The sequence below is a fragment of the Melanerpes formicivorus genome, unplaced genomic scaffold, assembly GCF_026170545.1.
Source record: "Melanerpes formicivorus ecotype bairdi unplaced genomic scaffold, bMelFor1.0.p_v2 SCAF_276, whole genome shotgun sequence".
Classification (NCBI taxonomy): Eukaryota; Metazoa; Chordata; class Aves; order Piciformes; family Picidae; genus Melanerpes; species Melanerpes formicivorus.
The window spans coordinates 240,712-260,357 of record NW_027142628.1 but is presented as its reverse complement, the minus strand read 5'-3'; the positions used below and the strand labels follow the sequence as shown (position 1 = coordinate 260,357).

At 51.3% G+C, this 19,646-nt stretch overlaps 1 protein-coding gene across 1 annotated transcript in view; it reads left to right on the top strand.

The window, feature by feature from the left end:
- Positions 1 to 19,202, top strand: part of LOC137458769 (collagen alpha-1(V) chain) — a 49,600-nt gene extending 30,398 nt beyond the window's left edge. Inside the window, exons 29-32 of the mRNA XM_068170035.1 lie at positions 203 to 315; positions 4,625 to 4,693; positions 9,374 to 9,607; positions 15,118 to 19,202. Coding sequence (XP_068026136.1) covers positions 203 to 315; positions 4,625 to 4,693; positions 9,374 to 9,607; positions 15,118 to 15,264 — 563 coding nt within the window. The 3' untranslated portion in view covers positions 15,265 to 19,202. The remainder of the gene's footprint in view (positions 1 to 202; positions 316 to 4,624; positions 4,694 to 9,373; positions 9,608 to 15,117) is intronic.
- Positions 19,203 to 19,646: the final 444 nt, after the last annotated feature.

Below are 19,646 nucleotides of genomic sequence, written 5' to 3'. Positions count from 1 at the left end.
GGTCTTTTCCAACCTGGTTAATTGTATTCTGCATTCTGCAAGGTGCCACAGACTTGTGAGGAATCAGAGCACCACCAAGTCACACAAAACCCTACAGATACCCCAAGCCCCCACCCCTGGGAAGGTGGTTGCTGAAGGGCCTCTCATCCTTCCTGCACAGCGCTGATTCTTCCCTCCCTTCTCTTCCCTCTCGTGCCTCCAGGTGAATACTGGGTTGATCCCAACCAAGGATGTTCCAGGGACTCTTTCAAAGTTTACTGTAATTTCACAGCTGGTGGAGAGACTTGCATCTTCCCTGACAAGAAATCTGAAGGGGTAAGTCCAGACAACTCTTCTTTGATTGCTTTTTTCTCCCCCTCCCCCTCTCTATAGCACAGTGATAAGAGATTGTGTCCCAATCTGAATAGTCATAGAGAGGCCATTTCAGGAGGTGTCAACACCACCAAGTGAGGATTAGAGCTCCAGAACATTTTCTTCTTGCTCCAGGCTGGCTTCTAAAATAACAAAGAATAGGTCTGCAAGGTGAATTTCTGCAAGTCAGAGTGAGACCAGAGGTTGGGACAAGTCTTTGGTGATTTCTCAGGCATAAGAAACACTAAAACCTCTCCCTCTCCCTCTCCCTCTCCCTCTCCCTCTCCCCTCTCCCTCTCCCTCTCCCTCTCCCTCTCCGCTCTCCCTCTCCCTCTCCCTCTCCCTCTCCCTCTCCCTCTCCCTCTCCCTCTCCCTCTCCCTCTCCCTCTCCCTCTCTCCTCCTTTCCCCTCTCCTCCTTTCCCCTCTCCTCCTTTCCCCTCTCCTCCTTTCCCCTCTCCTCCTTTCCCCTCTCCTCCTTTCCCCTCTCCTCCTTTCCCCTCTCCTCCTTTCCCCTCTCCTCCTTTCCCCTCTCCTCCTTTCCCCTCTCCTCCTTTCCCCTCTCCTCCTTTCCCCTCTCCTCCTTTCCCCTCTCCTCCTTTCCCCTCTCCTCCTTTCCCCTCTCCTCCTTTCCCCTCTCCTCCTTTCCCCTCTCCTCCTTTCCCCTCTCCTCCTTTCCCCTCTCCTCCTTTCCCCTCTCCTCCTTTCCCCTCTCCTCCTTTCCCCTCTCCTCCTTTCCCCTCTCCTCCTTTCCCCTCTCCTCCTTTCCCCTCTCCTCCTTTCCCCTCTCCTCCTTTCCCCTCTCCTCCTTTCCCCTCTCCTCCTTTCCCCTCTCCTCCTTTCCCCTCTCCTCCTTTCCCCTCTCCTCCTTTCCCCTCTCCTCCTTTCCCCTCTCCTCCTTTCCCCTCTCCTCCTTTCCCCTCTCCTCCTTTCCCCTCTCCTCCTTTCCCCTCTCCTCCTTTCCCCTCTCCTCCTTTCCCCTCTCCTCCTTTCCCCTCTCCTCCTTTCCCCTTTCCTTTCTTCTATTTTATTTTTATTCTATTGCATTTACTTTTATTTTTCATTGTATTTTGGTTTATTCTATTGCATTTATTTGATTGCATTTTACTTATTTCATTGCATGATTGCAGCTACCTCCAGTGCTCTGCCTGGCCCTTGCTGCACAAGGCTGATGAAGTTATTTGTGTAATGATGTGCTTAGCTCAACCACGCTCACATTTTTTATCCCCTATCATAGAATCACAGAACTGTCAGGGTTGGAAGGGACCTCAAGGAGCAGCCAGTTCCAACCCCCCTGCCATGGCCAGGGACACCTCACACCACAGCAGGTTGCTCACAGCCACATCCAGTCTGGCTGCAAATACCTCCAGGCATGAGGCTGCCACCACCTCCCTGGGCAACCTGTGCCAGGCTCTCACCACCCTCATGGGGAACAACTTCTTCCTCACAGCCAATCTCAATCTACCCATTGCTAGTTCTTTTCCACCCCCCTAGTCCTATCACTCCCTGACACCCTCAAAAGTCCCTCCCCAGCTTTCTTGGAGCCCCCTTCAGATCCTGGAAGGCCACAATTAGGTCTCTTTGGAGCCTTCTCTTCTCCAGACTGAACAACCCCAACTCCCTCAGTCTGTCCTCATAACAGAGCAGCTCCAGCCCTCTGCTCATCCTCATGGCCCTGCTCTGGACACCTTCCAGCACCTCCAGATCCTTCCTATAATAGAGGCTCCAAAACTGGACTCACTACTCCAGGTGTGGTCTCAGCAGAGCAGAGCAGAGGGGGAGAATCACCTCCCTGGCCCTGCTGGCTCTGCTTCTCTTGCTGCAGCCCAGGCTCTGGTTGGCTTTCTGGGCTGCAAGTGCTCACTGCTGGCTCATGTTGAGCTTCTCATCCATCAGCACCCCCAAGTCCTTTTCTTCAGGGCTGCTCTCAAGCCAGTCCCTGCCCAATCTATATCAGGGCCTGGGGTTGCCCTGAGACCACTGTCCATGCACTCTGTTTCCTGGAGCTGCCTTCCCCAGTGCCTGGAGCCCAGTTCCTGCCCTGGGCAAGGAGAAACTCCTGCACAGCAGCCTAGGGGAGCTCTCTCAGTGCCACAGTTAAGCTCCAGCTGGGTTAAGATGCAGGCTAAAGCTGTTCCCTCCAGCCAAAGTCCTTTGCTCACTGAGCTCCATCCACCAGAATTATGTGCCAGCACAGGAGAAATAACACACAGCATAAATCTTCCTTGAGTTTTTGTTAGGGCTGTTTGAATGGGGAGATGGATTTCTTCTCCTTTTGCATTAACTCCTTAGAATGTTGGCAGCTGAAAAGAAAAAAAGGGGGGAGGAAAAAAGAAAGCAAAAGGCAGAGGCTGCCCAGAGCTTCCCATTGCTCAGGCTCCTGCCACTCTGATTCTGCAAGTGGCTCTTTGGCCCCCACCTCACCCACCGTGGAGCTGCTCCCTTCTGACCACTGTGATGCTCCACAAATGCAAATTGTGCTTCACTTCTGCAGTGCTGTTGTAAATAAAGGGGAAAAAAAAGCTTCAGCCTGCCCTTTTCTTCCCTCTTCTCCATGCAGAGGAATGAAAGCTGCTCCCACACCAGCATTCAGATTGGCTGAGTGGATTTATGCTAAGCCACAGCAAAGTGTGAGCCCTGTCCCCTTCCAGTCCATGCTTTATGCTCCCACACCAGCATTCAGATTGGCTCAGTGGATCTATTCTAAGCCACAGGAGAATGTGAGCCCTGTCCCCTTCCAGTCCCTCCCTTATGCTCCCACACCAGCATTCAGCTTGGCTCAGTGGATCTATTCTAAGCCACAGGAGAGTGTGAGCCCTGTCCCCTTCCACTCCATCCTTTATGCTCCCACACCAGCATTCAGCTTGGCTCAGTGGATCTATTCTAAGCCACAGCAGAGTGTGAGCCCTGTCCCCTTCCACTCCATCCTTTATGCTCCCACACCAGCATTCAGCTTGGCTCAGTGGATTTATGCTAAGCCACAGCAAAGTGTGAGCCCTGTCCCCTTCCACTCCATCCTTTATGCTCCCACACTAGCATTCAGCTTAGCTCAGTGGATCTATTCTAAGCCACAGCAGAGTGTGAGCCCTGTCCCCTTCCAGCCTATCCCTTGTGCAGCAGAAAAGAGCTGACTTGCTTTGTGGGTCACATCCTTGGGTAGGAAAGGCCAATCCCAATGCACCTGCACACAGCTTGGCTGTTGGTTTTGGAGGAGATTTATGGCAGAAGCCAAGGAGCTTGCGGGGGGGCGAGGGAGCAGGAGGCAGCCAAGCATCATGCTTGGGCTCTGCCTCAAAACAAGTGATTCAGCTGCTTAGCTGGGGCTGCCAGAAAGGATGCTCTGACAGCCTATTTCTTCTCAAGGTCACCCCCCTGCACCACCCCAGGTAGCTGAAGCTCCATCACGTGTGATGGTCCAGCCCTGACTCGGGAGGGTGCACTGCTCCTGCTGCACCTTATTGCTTCCCAAATGCAGGAGGCCGGCAGAGGCTTCTCCTTAATCCCATTCCTTCCCTTTCCCAGCCCCACAGCATCTGGATTTGGTGACAGAGTGACAGCAGCCTTCTCCATTACCACCACTGCTTCTCCAGCCCAGCCCTCCCATAGAGATCCACACATCTGACTGTTGACAGCTGCCTTTCTTCTTCCTCTTTCCCTTCCCTTTGGTCTCTCCTGCCCATAGACTGCACTGCTGGCTTTCATAGAATCATACAATCAAGAAGGTTGGAAAGGACCTCAGAGATCATCAAGTCCAACCTCTCACCCAACACCTCATGACTAACTAAACCATGGCTCCAAGTGCCACATCCAATCCCCTCTTGAACACCTCCAGGGATGGGGACTCCACCACCTCCCTGGGCAGCACATCCCAATGGCCAATTCCTCTTTCTGGGAAGAGCTTTCTCCTCACCTCCAAGCCTAAACCTCCTCTGGTGCAGCTTGAGGCTGTGTCCTCTTGTTCTGGTGCTGGTTGCTTTGCATCCAAAGTATCTAGGAGGTGAAAACCATCAACCCTGAGCAGAAGAGGCTGGGACCAAGGCAGTGCTGGGCAAGCAGGGCAGCACACCACATCATCCCCTTCTGCTTCAGCCACCTTAGGGCTCTGCCAAGTGGTCTTGTTGCTGGTGTGCAAAGCTTAAGAGAGCATTTGAAAGGCAATTGGGGATTTCAGTGAGACATGCAAGATGCTGGTGGTGAAAGTGAATGTAACTTACTTTTTCTTTCTTTCTTTGTCTCTTTTCCTCCTCCCTCCCCCCTCACCCATCCACAAACCAGGCTAGGATCACTTCTTGGCCAAAGGAGAACCCAGGCTCCTGGTTCAGTGAATTCAAGCGGGGTAAACTGGTAAGATACAGCTCAGTGCTTTCAGTTGCCTTTAACCCATGTCATATTTTACAGAGCAAAATGGCTCGCTGGCCCAAAGAGCAGCCCTCCACATGGTATAGTCAGTACAAGCGGGGGTCCTTGGTAAGTGGCTAACCTTGGCCTTGGCCCCTCTCGGCCTCAATCAGAGCCTTGTCATCTGCTTTGGTATGGCCAGGCCCGCTGCACCCTGCATGCTGGACTAATACCTGTCACAAGCAGCAGTGAAATGCCAGAGAAACCCAGCCCCAAGGCAAGCATTTAAGGTGGAATAGTGCAAAAGAGACAGAAAGCCCCAGTGGGGATACTTGGGGTTCCAGTCTGCCTGGCACAAGTAGCAGTGAAATACATCAAAAGACCCCAGACCAAATATTTAAGGTGGAATAGTGAAAAAGAAACAACCCTCCCTCAAGGGGGATGCTTTGGATTCCAGTCTGCCTGGCACAAGTAGCAGTAAAAGACATTAAAAGACCCCAAGCTAAGCATTTAAGGTGGAATAGTGAAAAAGAGACAGAAAGCCCCAATGGGGATGCTTTGGATTCCAGTCTGACTGGCACAAGTAGCAGTAAAATACATTTAAAGACTCCAAACCAAGCATTTAAGGTGGAATAGTGAAAAAGAAACAACCCCCCCTCAATGGGGATGCTTTGAATTCCAGTCTGCCTGTCATAGGTAGCAGTGAAACACACAACATTTAAGGTGGAATAGTGAAAAAGAAACAGAACCCCCTCAATGGGGATGCTTTGGATTCCAGTCTGCCTGTCATAAGTAGCAGTGAAATACACTAAAAGAACCCAAACCAAGCATTTAAGGTGGAATAGTGAAAAAGAAACACCCCCCCCCTCAATGGGGATGCTTTGGATTCCAGTCTGCTTGAATGGAAAGCTAGGAGCAGGTGATGAGCCTTTGCCTGGGCTAAAAGAAGACACACTGCCAGGCTGGGGGACCCTGCAGAGGTGGAGCTGGTGTGTCTCTGCATAGGGTCATACACTCATGGGATTGGAAGAGACCTTCAAGAGCAATCTGCCCCTGACCTACCACCCTGAGCTGCCCCAGGCAGCCAACGTCCCCCTCCTCCCGGGCTGAGGTTTCTTGCCACATCCCAAACTTCCACCTTAAAAGGCAGACACCAAAGAGAGTCATCACTTTGCTTTCCTAAGCTGCACTCATTGCCACTAAACACATTTGGCTCAGATTCTGCCCACAAGAAGGACATGGCTTCTGCAGCTCCTCGTGGCTCCTTGGAGGGCACCTACTCCTAGCTTAATCACAGAGCACTTCAGCAGTTAATATTGAGTTACATCATCTCCTCCATCTCCTCCATCCCTTCCATCTCCTCCATCCCCTCCATCTCCTCCATCTCCTCCATCCCCTCCATCCCCTCCATCCCCTCCATCTCCTCCATCCCCTCCATCTCCTTCATCCCCTCCATCTCCTTCATCCCCTCCATCTCCTTCATCCCCTCCATCTCCTTCATCCCCTCCATCTCCTTCATCCCCTCCATCTCCTTCATCCCCTCCATCTCCTTCATCCCCTCCATCTCCTTCATCCCCTCCATCTTCTTCATCCCCTCCATCCCCTTCATCCCCTTCATCCCCTCCATCTCCATCCCCATCCTCTCCATCTCCATCCCCATCCTCTCCATCTCCATCCCCATCCCCTCCATCTCCTTCATCCCCTCCATCTCCTTCATCCCCTCCATCTCCTTCATCCCCTCCATCTCCTCCATCACCACCATCTATTCTGCTTTCCTTTCCTTTTCCCCAGCCTCTTCATGCTTATACTTTAGAGGCTGAATTGCCAGCCTAGAGCTTAGGACCCATCTTTTTAGGGCTTTCAGTGCTACTTGGAGCCCTTTGTTCCCCCTTTCAGTGTTGCCATTTTCATGCTTTACCCCTCCTGCATTTTCTGGTTGGAACAACCACCACACAAAAAAAAGCCACCAGCACGTGGAAGACCTCCCTGAGCAAACCTCAAAGCTCTTCAACACACAAGCCTTAGGTGTCAAATTTGATTTCTTTTCATTTAAGGGACCTCTCACTTCACCCCAGCCAGTAGCTGGAGCCATCAGATTGGTAAACTGGCAAAACCCAGCTACCTGGACCCAAGAGCAGTTGAAATCTGAATGTAGATGGATGAGATGAAGGAGTTTGAGTCCCCCTCTGGGTTGAGCATTGCTCCTCTTACTCCACAGTGAGGGTCCCTGCTGTCTTTCCCTATAGCCTGAGTGTGGTCTCTCAAGGGGGCTGAGCCCATGGGGATCCCTGAAGCTGAGGGGGAGATTTCCATGTGGCTGCTCAGCATTGCATCCTCCCATTCAGGTGGAACCTCCTGGCTTCCAGTTTGTGCCCTCTGGCACTTGTCCTGTCCCTGGGCACCACTGAGCAGAGTCTGGCCCCAGCCTCCTGCCCCCCAACCCTTTAGCTCTTGCTGAGCACTGAGCAGATCCCTTCTGGGGCTGCTCTTCTCCAGGCTCAACAGCCCCAGGGCTCTCAGCCTTTGCTCCTCACAGAGATGCTCTTAACCCTTCAGCATCTCTGTAGCCTCTGCTGGACTCTCTCTCTCCAGCAGTTCCCTGTCCTTCTTGAACTGGGGAGCCCAGAGCTGGACACAATGCACCAGATATGGCCTCACTAGGGCAGAGTAAAGGAGGAGGAGAACCTCCCTTGACCTGCTGGTCACGCTCTACTTAGTGCACTCCAGGAGACCATTTGCTGCCTTCTCAGCACCTGCATGGGGTGTGCAGCTGTGAAGCTGCAGCCTTTCTTCTGGGTCTACCTAAAATAAGGGCACATGAAGATGAAATGGAAAGAAACCATCTTGGTGTGGTGCTTCCACACCATCACTAGTCAGTGAGACAGAGTGCTTGGAGCTGATTTGCCACTCCTCAGGATGCAGGGGGACAAAAGGGCTGCAGATGGTTTCTTCTGGACTCTGCTTTCCTTGGTGCTACATGCAATTCCCAGTAGCTCCACCTCCCATCCTCTCCTGGTCCTTCCTGGCCCTGCGGCATCAGCCACAGAACAATACTACCTCAGGAAAGAAAAAGCAGGAAAGGGTTGATTTCAACCAAACCACCTCCCCATGAGCAAACCTCCTGCCCACAGCCAGCTCCCAGTGGCTCCAGGGGCAAAGCTGGGACAGGGCTTGGTGCATTCCTCAGAGGCAGAACCACAACCAGCAGTCAAACTCCCAACCCCAGCTGCCCTGAGCTGAAACAGGAACAAATCATAGAATCATAGAATCAATAAGGTTGGGATAAGAGGGAAAACAAGAGGAGTGAGTCCTGCAGGTGGGTAGTGCCCCACATGTCCCTGGGGGTGCGTGCTAAGCACTCAGCATTTTGTGTCCCACTCCCTTCCACGTCCTGGTGGTTTTCTGGTAGCTCCTCTGGCATGTGTGGCTCTCTTCTCCTGGTCAGTCACATTTCACCCTCAGGAGGACAGTGCAATGGTATCCTGACAACAGGTTGGTGGATTTACTTCTTTTTATGCCCTTTCTGCTCGTGGTTTCGTTGCCTGGTCATGAATCTCTCCTACTGTTTGCAGCTGGCAGCCACGGCTCAGGAGCCCTTGGAGAAGAGCCACGCTCTGTGTTTGCCTCTGTTTCATTCCTGGTTGTTTCTCAAGCAACCTACTGTGTGTAGAGGGCAGTTCTGGACAGCACCTCCGGCAGCTTGGCCGTGGCTGGAGATGCCACCCGAAGTACAGCTGATGTCTACGCTGTTCCATTTGCTTCCTTGCTGGGCTGTGAGAGAAAGAAGTCCTGACTGAGTGCCTTGGGTGTGGTGTCATTGCAAGTGTGCTTTGCAGCAATAGATCCCCAGAGACCATTCTGCCAAGGGGGAAGAGGAAGCTGATGTGCAGAATGGGGCAGATCCCTCTGCTGGTGCAGCTCTGCCCCAAGGACACCCAGGGAATTTTTCTCTTGAGCTCAGTGTAGCCTGGAGGAGCAGGAGCAGGGTACCACAGAGTCCCTAGCAGCAGGAGGGGGATTGCTGCAGCTTAACTTCATAGATTCCTTAGAAGACAAGGTGTTAGTGCTCAGGAGAAATGAGTGGGACAGACCCCAGTGTGTGCAGAGCAAAATACCCACAGTAGTCCAAGAAGGCAGGAAAAGGCTCAAACCCTTACCAGCAACCTGCCTTCTCCTCTTCAGAAGCTGAACTGTGATCAGTATTGGCTTAAACTTCAGAGAAATAGCCCCAGATTCGTATTGTTTTGCAGCCAGAGCTCTTCCCTTTCTCCTTCTGCCCTCTGTTAGCTTTATTTCTTTAGCTCACAACCAGCAAGAGAAGTAAACTATCCCTTGGCAACCCTGCCCTGGCCACTGGAGGACCAGAGCTTGAGAGAAGCAGCCCCAGATTTGCACCTTTTTGCAGCCAGGGCTCTTCCCTTTCTCCTCCTGCCCTGTGTTAGCTTTGGTTTTTATCTCACGACCAACAAGAGCAACAAACTGTCCCTCGGTAGCCCTGCCCTGGCCGCTGCAGGACCGCAGCAGCTCCGTCCTGTAGCAGGCAGGACTGCAGCCTGCTGGGGCGGTGAGCCCGAGCCCCAGGCACAGGCTAACACAGACGGGTGAGGCCGGTGGTCCTCGGAGCCCTCCAGAGGTGCTGCAGCGCCCCTCACCGCCCAGTGTTTTGCTCTTCTCCCCTTCTCCCAGCTCTCCTACGTGGATTCGGACGGGAACCCCATCGGAGTGGTGCAGATGACTTTCCTCCGGCTCCTGAGCGCCTCAGCCCACCAGAACTTCACTTACAACTGCTACCAGTCGGTGGCGTGGCACGATGCCAGCACCAACAGCTACGACAAGGCCATCCGGTTCCTGGGCTCCAACGACGAGGAGATGTCCTACGACAACAACCCCTACATCCGAGCCGCCCTCGACGGCTGCGCGGTACGTGGCCAGGGCTGGCCCCAGGGCCCCCGGGCTGGAGATGGCTCTTCCCTCACCTCCCAACTCCCTCACCTCCCAGTTCCCTTACTTCCCAGTTCCCATGCCTCCCCACTCCCTCTCCTCCCCACTCCCTCTCCTCCCCACTCCCTCTCCTCCCCACTCCCTCTCCTCCCTACTCCCTCTCCCCCCCTCTCCCTCTCCCTCTCCTCTCACTCCCTCTCCTCCCTCTCTCCCTCTTCTCCCTCTCCTCCCTCTCCTCCCTCTCTCCCTCTTCTCCCTCTCTTCCCTCTCCTCCCACTCTCCCCCTCCCTCTCCTCCCCACTCCCTCTCCTCCCCACTTCCCCTCCTCCCCACTTCCCCTCCTCCCCACTTCCCCTCCTCCCCACTCCCCCTCCTCCCCACTCCCTCTCCTCCCCACTCCCTCTCCTCTCTCTCCTCCCCACTTCCCCTCCTCCCCACTTCCCCTCCTCCCCACTCCCTCTCCTCCCTACCCTCCCCACTTCCTCTCCTCCCCATCCCCTCACCTCCCCCAAAGACCAAAGTGAGTCAGACAAGCCACTGTGGGCATGGAATGCAGGAGGCAGAGGCTCACATCCTTGCTCACATTTCAGATGTGACTTTCATCAATCATATAATCAATAAGGTTGGAAAAGACCTCAGAGATCATCAAGTCCAACCTGTCACCCAACACCTCCTGACTAACTAAACCATGGCTCCAAGTGCCACATCCAATCCCCTCTTGAACACCTCCAGGGATGGGGACTCCACCACCTCCCTGGGCAGCACATCCCAATGGCCAATCTCTCTGGGAAGAACTTTCTCCTCACCTCCAGCCTAAACTTCCCCTGGCACAGCTTGAGACTGTGTCCTCTTGTTTAGCATCTTTACCTCTGTTCCTTGTGACTTCTTTTTCTGCCCAGAGTGCAGGAGGTGGCACCATGCTGCAGCCCTTTCCTCCCTATGCTCCTCACTTTGGCCACAAGCATCTTCCAGACTTTCCAAGGAGGCCCAGCATCCTCCCTTTGCTCTTGCCTCCCTCCTCTGGGATTAAACTCTGCAAAATATGCTCTCAGGAGCTGAGGATTTGGCAAAGCAGGTGCTGCCTGCGTTTATTTTGGGGACCCAGCTCGCTGCTGCAAGCGTGTGCATAATTCTCACCCTCTGCAACTGCAGAGCTTGAAGCCCACAGGACAGCAAGATTGAGATGTTTGACAGAAAAAGCCCCCTGCATGATTTGAGATGGAAGTGGGTCTCTTCTGCCACACACACTTCTCTCTCTTTTTCTTCTTAGCTGTAGGAGCAATGAGAAAAATCAGTTTAGAATCACTTCTTCTCTTAACACTCTCACAGAGAGGGCAGCACCCATCCTGCTTCTGGGAATGCTCAGAAGCCAACGTGGGGAAGCTTGTCATAGGATCATACAATCAATAAGGTTGGAAAAGACCTCAGAGGTCATCAAGTCCAAGCTGTCACCCAGCACCATCTAATCAACTAAACCATGGCACCAAGTGCCTCATCCAATCCCCTCTTGAACACGTCCAGGGATGGGGACTCCACCACCTCCCTGGGCAGCACATCCCAATGGCTAATTACTCTTTCTGGGAAGAACTTTCTCCTCACCTCCAGCCTAAACCTCCCCTGACACTGTGTCCTCTTCTTCTGGTGCTGCTTGCCTAGGAGAAGAGACCAACCCCCACCTGGCTACAACCTCCCTTCAGGTAGTTGTAGAGAGCAGTAAGGTCTCCCCCGAGCCTGTGACAGGTTGGACTCAATGATCTTTGAGGTCTTTTCCAACCTTGTTGATTCTATCATTCCTCTTCTCCAGGCTAAGCAACCCCAGCTCCCTCAGCCTCTCCTCCCAGGGCTGTGCTCCAGACCCCTCCCTAGCTCTGTTGCCCTTCTCTGGACACATTCAAGTGTCTCAATGTCCTCCTTAAACTGAGAGGCCCAGGACTGAAGTACTTCACAGAGCCCAACATTTTGGTTGGAAAAAACCACCCTGTAAGATCATTGAGTCCAACCATTCTCTGACCCTCCCAAGGCTGGAGCTAAACCATGGCCCTCAGCACCACATCTCTGCAGCTTTTAAATGCCTCCAGGGCTGGGGATTCAGCCACCTCCCCAGCAAGCCTGTTCCAGTCTTAAAGAACCCTTTCAATGGAGAAGTTTCTTCTCATATCCAACCTAGAACTCCCCTGGTGCAACTTGAGGTCATTTCCTCTTCTCCTGTCATTTGTTAGTAGGTAGAAGAGTGGAACCACTCAGGGAGTTATCTTCTGCCAAGGTGATTGTGTCCTTGGTGACAAGTGCCTGCCCTCCCTTTCCCCCCTCAGGTCTCAGGGGTGCTGCAGGATCACACATTGCACAACTCAAGCCAGGTTTTAAGGCTGTTGTGCCTGGTGTAAAGACCCTTTCAGTTTGAATTACTGGGCTCTGGTGCCCTGCATTCCTCTCGCCTCTTCCTAATGAGGGATATTTGCCTGAACGAGGGCTATGAGTGCTTGGGTGCTTCTCTCAGCCCCAGCCTTGCAAACAAACGACTGTGGCAAGAACTAAAGCAGCTGGAGGAGCAGGCATGAGTGGTGTGGAAGCACCAGGAGAGGCTCAACAAGCCCCAGTGCCGTGGTGGGGCACAGGGATGTCAGGCTTTGGGGCATTGTGCTCCAATCCTTCCTCTCTGCAGCTGTTCTTGTAGGCTGTGAAAGAGGAGGTAAAACATCCCAAGGGTGCTTATTGCAGCCTTGCAGAGACTCTGCATCTCCTGGAGCACCTCTGGTGCCCTGGTAGAGCATCCTCTGTAAACTCCAGGCAGGAGATTCAAGCTTGATCCCTACCTTGTGGAAAAAAACTGAGCTTGGACTGCCCCCAACACAGCATTGCTGCAGAGGTCCTGCTGCAGACCCCAGGCTCTGGCCAGGGTGGAGGCTGCTGGCACCCAGCAGCAGCCTGCTGACGGTCAGGGCCGTTATCTGAGCGTGTTTGCCTGAGCTTAACAGCAGCTGTGCTGCAGCCTGTTCTTCAGAGACACACAAATCAGAGGGCAGGGGGTAGAGCTGAAAGCTGCTCCATAAATTCCCTTGTTTGTGCAGCCCTGTAGGCCCTGGGGGCCACTTCTGCTCCTCTAATAATTATTTATATCTCAGAGCTAACTGGATGGCTACCAGGCACCATAAAAGAAAAGACAACATCACCTTGTGAATGCCATCCAGCTCTAACTGTGATCTTTTGGGGAGCTCTCAGATAATGGCCAAACTAATATATTCAGATTAAACAGCTCACATTTGCTCAACAACCCGTGTGTGTCCTCGGGGAGGTAAAACAGCTCCAGCACAGCCACAGCAATTTGTTCCCAGGCTCCTGCTCCAGCTCTGACAGCAGGCTCAGTGTCCTCTGAGCGGTGTGGCAGCAGCTGGTTTGTGTTCCAAAGCCTGGGCTCTCAGGACAAGTTAGCTCCCAGGGGTTTGTTCTGTGGTCATCCTAGAATGGCTCAGGTTGGAAGGGACCTCAGAGCTCAGCTGCTGCAACCTCCCCACCATGGGGCAGGGACACCTCTTAACTAGACTCAGCTGCTCAAGGCCTCATCCAACTTGGCCTTCAACACCCCCAGGGAGGAGGTACCCTCAGCCTCCCTGGCCAGCCTGTTCCAGAGTCTCACCACCCTCCTAAACTAAACCATGGCACCAAGTGCCTCATCCAGGCTCTTAAACACCTCGAGGGATGGTGACTCCACCACCTCCCTGGGCAGCACATCCCAAGGGCCAATCTCTCTTTCTGGGAAGAACTTTTTCCTCACATCCAGCCTATAAGGAGTGGCTGAGGGAATTGGGGCTCTTCAGCCTGGAGAAGAGGAGCCTGAGGAGAAACCTTCTGGCTCTCCAACTCCCTGAAAGGAGGCTGGAATGAGGTGGGGGTTGATCCCTTCTCCCTAGCCTCAGCTGTTAGGAGGAGAGGACATGGCCTGAAATTGTGTGATGGAAAGTTTAAGTTGGAGATTAGGAACAATTTCTAACCTGCCAGAGTGGTCAGGGATTAGCACAGGCTGTCCAGGGAGGTGGTGGAGTCCCCATCCCAGGTGTTCAAGCAACCTGTGGCCATGGCACTTGGCATAGAATCAATAAGGTTGGAAAAGACCTCAGAGATCATCAAGTCCAACCTGTCACCCAACATCTCATGACTACTAAACCATGGCTCCAAGTGCCACATCCAATCCCCTCTTGAACACCTCCAGGGACGGTTATTCCACCACCTCCCTGGGCAGCACATCCCAATGGCCAATCTCTCTTTCTGTGAAGAACTTCTTCCTCACCTCCAGCCTAAACTCCCCTGGTGCAGCTTGAGACTCTGTCCTCTTGTTCTGGTGCTGGTTGCTTCCCACCCAAACCAGATGGTCTTGAAAGGTCCCTTCCCACCCAAACCACTGAGAACTCTGGTGAGGTCTCACCAGAGCTCCTCTGGTGGTGAATGGTGCCACAGCCAGCTGGCAGCCAGGCACCAGTGGTGTGTCCCAAGGATCAGTGCTGGGCCCTGTGCTCTTTAACATCTTCATTGATGATCTGGATGAGGGCATTGAGTCCATCAGCAGTAAATTTGCTGATGACACCAAGCTGGGGGCAGGAGTTGATCTTCTGGAGGGTAGAGAGGCTCTGCAGAGGGACCTCGACAGGCTGGACAGATGGGCAGAGCCCAAGGGCAGGAGATTGAACACATCCAAGTGCCAGGTTCTGCACATTGGCCACAGCAACCCCATGCAGTGCTACAGGCTGGGGTCAGAGTGGCTGAGAGGAGCCAGGTGGAGAGGGACCTGGGGGTGCTGGTCGATGATAGACTGAACATGAGCCAGCAGTGTGCCCAGGCGGCCAAGAGGGCCAATGGCATCCTGGCCTGCATCAGGAAGAGTGTGGCCAGCAGGAGCAGGGAGGTCATTCTGCCCCTGTACACTGCACTGGTTAGGCCACACCTTGAGTCCTGTGTCCAGTTCTGGGCCCCTCAGTTTAGGAAGGAGGTTGACTTGCTGGAAGGAGTCCAGAGAAGAGCAATAAAGTTGGTGAGGGGTCTGGAGCACAGCCCTATGAGGAGAGGCTGAGGGAGCTGGGGCTGCTTAGCCTGGAGAGGAGGAGACTCAGGGGAGACCTTCTTGCTCTCTCCAACTCCATGAAGGGAGGCTGTAGACAGGCAGAGGTTGGTCTCTTCTTCCAGGCAGCCAGCACCAGAGCAAGAGGACACAGTCTCAGGCTGCACCAGGGGAGGTTTAGGCTGGATGGTAGGAAGAAGCTCTGTACAGAGAGAGTGATTGCCCATTGGAATGTGCTGCCCAAAGAGGTGGTGGAGTCACCATGCCTGGAGGTGTTCAGGAGGAGACTTGATGGGGTGCTTGGTGCCATGATTGAGTTGTTTAGGTGGGTTGGATTGGTTGATGGGTTGGACACGATGATCTTGAAGGTCTCTTCCAACCTGGTTTATTCTAAAATTCTATTCTAAATAATTCTCATTCTCTCTCTCTTTCTCCCCAGGCCAAGAAAGGCTATCAGAAGACTATCCTGGAAATCAACACACCCAAAGTAGAGCAAGTCCCTATAGTCGACATCATGTTCAATGACTTCGGAGAAGCCTCACAGAAATTTGGCTTTGAGGTGGGACCAGCTTGCTTCATGGGCTAAAAAAAAAAACCAACAAGGAAGCCACCTGGAAAACTAGTCTCCAAATGAGCAACCTCGTAACCTCATTGCGCCATTGAATTAATTAAAGAGAAGAGGGGGAGGGGGGGGAGGAAAAAAAAAACAAAGAAAAGAGGAAAAAAAAAAAAGAGAAAAAAAAAGGAAAAAAAAGGAAGAAAAAAAGAAAAAAAAAGAAGAAGAAAGAAAAGAGAGAAAAAAAAAAAACAAACACCCAACCCACACACGAAAAAAAAGAGCAAAAGGAATTCCTCATCACAGGCAGGTTCTGAAACTGGACAGCGATGGGTTCTTGGTTTTGGTTCTTCGCTTTTGGGTTCTCTTTTAACCTCTGCTGTTTTGTTTTGTTCCTCAGTTTGTTTGGGGTCTTTTTTATTTTGGTTTGTTTGTTTGTTTTTTCTTTTGCTTTTGGCCCAAGTTCTTCTGCACCTCCACCCCACCTCCCCCCTTCCCACCCAGCCCCAGCTGAGAGGAGCGTTCCCAGCACGCAGGCAGAACCTCATGACCGATCGCCGTGGCCGCCCGGCAGACCCCACCACCACCACCACCACCACCACCGATGGCTTCCTCTTCTTCTTCTTCCACTTCTCCTCCTCCTTGCCATGAAGGACACTTAGCACTTTTCTGTGTGTTGTTGGTTGGTTGTTTCCAAGGCAAGAAAACAAAGGAACGACTTGAAACTCCTCCCAGCCTCCAGCTCGACCAAGTCCAAGCCGCTCCTGGTTCCTACCCGAGCCTTGCCCTGGAGGTATTCTGTTGACCTCCACGAGATTTGGATCGACCTCCTGGCCACCTCCACGACATTTAAGATCTCTGTTGAAATCTCTTCATGCCACAAGATTTCACCCCATGAATTTTGAGTGCTTAAAGCCTGCCCCCCACCCCCACGGGGTGACTCTTTGCCACGTCTTAAAGGTGCTCCTGGTTTTTTGTTTATGTGTTGTAAGTAAATGTTTGTCTTGGGTATTGTTTGACACCTCTGAATGTTTCTGGCTTCCAAACGTGCCTGTGACCCTGGGCTGGATCAAAGCCACCCCCTTTCCCAGCCAGTCATCCACCTGGGACTGAAGACAATCACCCAGGGCCCCACCTCTCCTCCCTCATCCCAACCTCAAGCCTGGATGTGGGGAGGGTTCAGCTACACCCAGGCATGAATCTTCGCAGCCCCATGAGCAGCAAACCAGCCCCCACCACCACCCCCCTCGTGCCACAGATGCCTTTGGGAATGATTTGCTTCAAAATAAGGAATTTTCAAGCCACTTGTTTGTTTTTTCCCCCACCAAGGCTTCTACAACACCCTGATCTAAAAGCAGGATCTGCTTCCAGCCTCTGCCTTGTTTCAGACTTCCTTTTTTTAATCCACTTTCTTATGCATGCTTTGAATCAACTCCTTCAGCAGCCTCTCAGAAGAAACCCTAATGATTAAACTGAGAAAAAGCAATCAGGTTTGCAGTGGCAGGTTTGCAGTGGCAGGGGAAATCCATTTGTCCTCTCTGAGTTGTGAAGTGTTAGAGGGAAAAAGAAAAAAAGGAAGGGGGAAAAAAAAATAGGAGGGGAAAAAATAAAGGAGAAAAAAAAGGAGGAACAAAAAAGGAGGGGAAAAAAAGGGAGGGAAAAAAAAAAAGAGGGAAAAAAAGGAGGGGGAAAAAAGGAGGAAAAAAAAAAGGAGAAATAAAAATTAGGAGAAAAAAAAGGAGGAGAAAAAAAAGGAGAAAAAAAAGGAGGGGAAAAAAAGGAGGGGAAAAAAAGGAGGAAAAAACAAGGGGGAAAAAGGAAAAAAAAAAAAAAAGGGAAAAAAACAAGGGGGGGGGGAAGAGAAAAAAAGGAGGAAAAAAAGGAGAAAAAAAATGAGGGGAAAAAGAGGGGAAAAAAAGAGAAAAAAAAAGGGGAAAAAAGGAGGGAAAAAATGAGGGGGGAAAAAAGGAGGGGGAAAAAAGGAGAAAAAAAAAAAGGAGGAAAAAAAGGAGAAAAAAAGGAAGGAAAAAAAAGGAGAAAAAAAAAGGAAGGGAAAATAAAAGAGAAAAAAAAAAGGAGGGAAAAAAAAGGAGAAAAAAAGGAGGAGAAAAAAAAAAGGAGGGGAAAAAAAGGAGAAAAAAAAAGGAAGGAAAAAAAGGAGAGAAAAAAAAAAGGAGAAAAAAAAAAGGAGGAGAAAAAAAGGAAAAAACAAACAGAAAAAAAAGTTAAAAAAAAAAGAGGAAAAATAAACAGGCAAAAAAAAAATAACCAAGGAGAGAAAAAGAGGAAAAATAAGCAGGCAAAAAAACCCAAAGGAGGCAAAAATAAGGTGCTTTTTTTTTATATCTACATCTCTGTGGTGCTATCTCGTTGAAGAACTTTAATACAACACTGGGGATACCCTGCCACTGGCCAACCTCCCACCAGCCTCTCCTTCTCTAAGCCAATTTCCACACAGACTGAAGGCCTCTGCCTCCCATCCTGGGGCTCCTGCCTCCCTGCTCCTGATGGAGGAGACCTTTCCTTCACTCCGTGGGGCCCAGGTAGACAAAGTATTCAAAGTGCTTCCAGCCTTTCCCCCCTGCCACTTATTTCTGTCCTCTTCCCACAGTTTTAGGTTTTCCTTGTTGGGTTTGGTTTTTTTCAGTGGTTTCCAGATTGTCCTCAGTCTCTTGAGTGTTTGTGGTGCTAATTTATGTCTTTGCTGGATGTCCTGACGTGCTGCTGCAGTCGGGTGGCTGGTGGGTGCCCACCCACCCGCTCCGAGCGCTCCTGGGACCCTGCACTTCTCTTGGCTCTTCCCACGCTGCCTCTGCCAGGATGGTTTTGAGTTGGTTTTTGGGGGTTTTATATATATATATATATATATATACACACACACACCCCATGCAGCATTTCTGGCTCCCAACCTGCTGACACCATCTCCTTTTTCCTCTCCCTGCCTGTTGGTTGTCTCCCTTGGCTGTTTCCCTTGCCTGGGGTCCTCTTGGCTGCCAAGTAGATGGCGCAGGGTGGGTTTTAACGATCGTTTGGCCTGGATCACAGCAATGCTCGAGCCAAGGTTGGGGTGGGGGTCATCCAGCAGATAGGAAAAGACATCACATTTACTGTGAAGAAAAGCTGATCTATGATGTCTTTCCCCACCCCCCCCTTCACCCCCTACTTCCTTCCCAAGCAGAGAGCAGCTGAAGGAAGGGAGGCAAAGCCACGCTGGAGGCAGCGGCGATGCCGCGCGGTGCTTTTTCTTTTGGTCTGGGAGAGCCATGTCCATCCATCTCCCTTCTCCTTGTTGTCTTCTCTTGGATTGTTAAGCTTGGATTTGTTTTTTACTTCCTTTTTGAGTTTGTTGTTTGGTTTTTATCACTTTGGGGGCGGGGGGGAATAAACAAAGGTGCTACCCTAAACGCTTCAGACTCCGGCAGCAAAGCAGAGCGAAGGAGGAGGTGAGAAGGCAAGAGGAGAATTCAGCTTCTTGGTCACTTTGGCCAGAGCTTTGTTCAGGACCAGTGGGAAGGTCAGAAACCTGTTGCTCATCTTTCCTTTTTTCCCCCCACCCTTTGCAGCAACAGCAAGCACAAAAGCCATAAATGGATTTATTTCCACACGTGTGTGTCTAGGTCATGCGGTTCTGTTAGAAGCTTTCCTCAAAGGAGCTTTTTTTTTCCCCCCCTTCCTTTCTTTCTTTCTCTCTTTTTCTTCCCTTTGATTTTTTTTTATTATTGTTATTTTATTTTCTTCTTCTTTTTTTTTTGTTGCTCTTTTCCTTCTTTGCTTCTAAGAAAGACCAAACAAAACAATCACCACCACCCCTCACCGTTCAACGCCACCAACTCGGTAACTCAAGCAGCCCTCTGTCGACTTTCCACAGTGTTGTAATTGTAACTTGAGCTCCAACCAACTGTTCCAATTTCTTTTCCCCCCCCACCCCTAAAAAAAAAACACCCCCCAAACTCCTCCCCCACCCCCAATCTCCCCCCTCCCCCCCACCCCCAGACCACTTTAGCTCTACGGTATATTGCAATAAAATTACTACTTGTATTTGCAGACATTCTTTTTTGGTGTAATTTTATTTCCCCTCCCTCCCCCAATTTATTTCCCCCTCCCCCTTTTTTTTTCCCCCTTGCCTTCCTCCCCCTTTTCCCTTCCTTTAATATATTTTGACTTGAAAAAAAAAAAGCAAACAACCACAAACAGAAAAAATAAGGCCAAAAAACTCCAAAAATATTAAGGACCTATGGAGGAAAAAAAAGCAAAACAATAAAAGATGAGAAGAAAAAAGAAGAAGTAAAACAAAAAACCTCTTCTCCAGTCCACCAGAGGCCCTTTTCAGGTCGAGTGGCGTCTTGTACATTCCTTCCCAGGCCGATAAAAGTGTCCTAAAGTCTAAGTGTAATGCCCCTGAGAGCTATTTT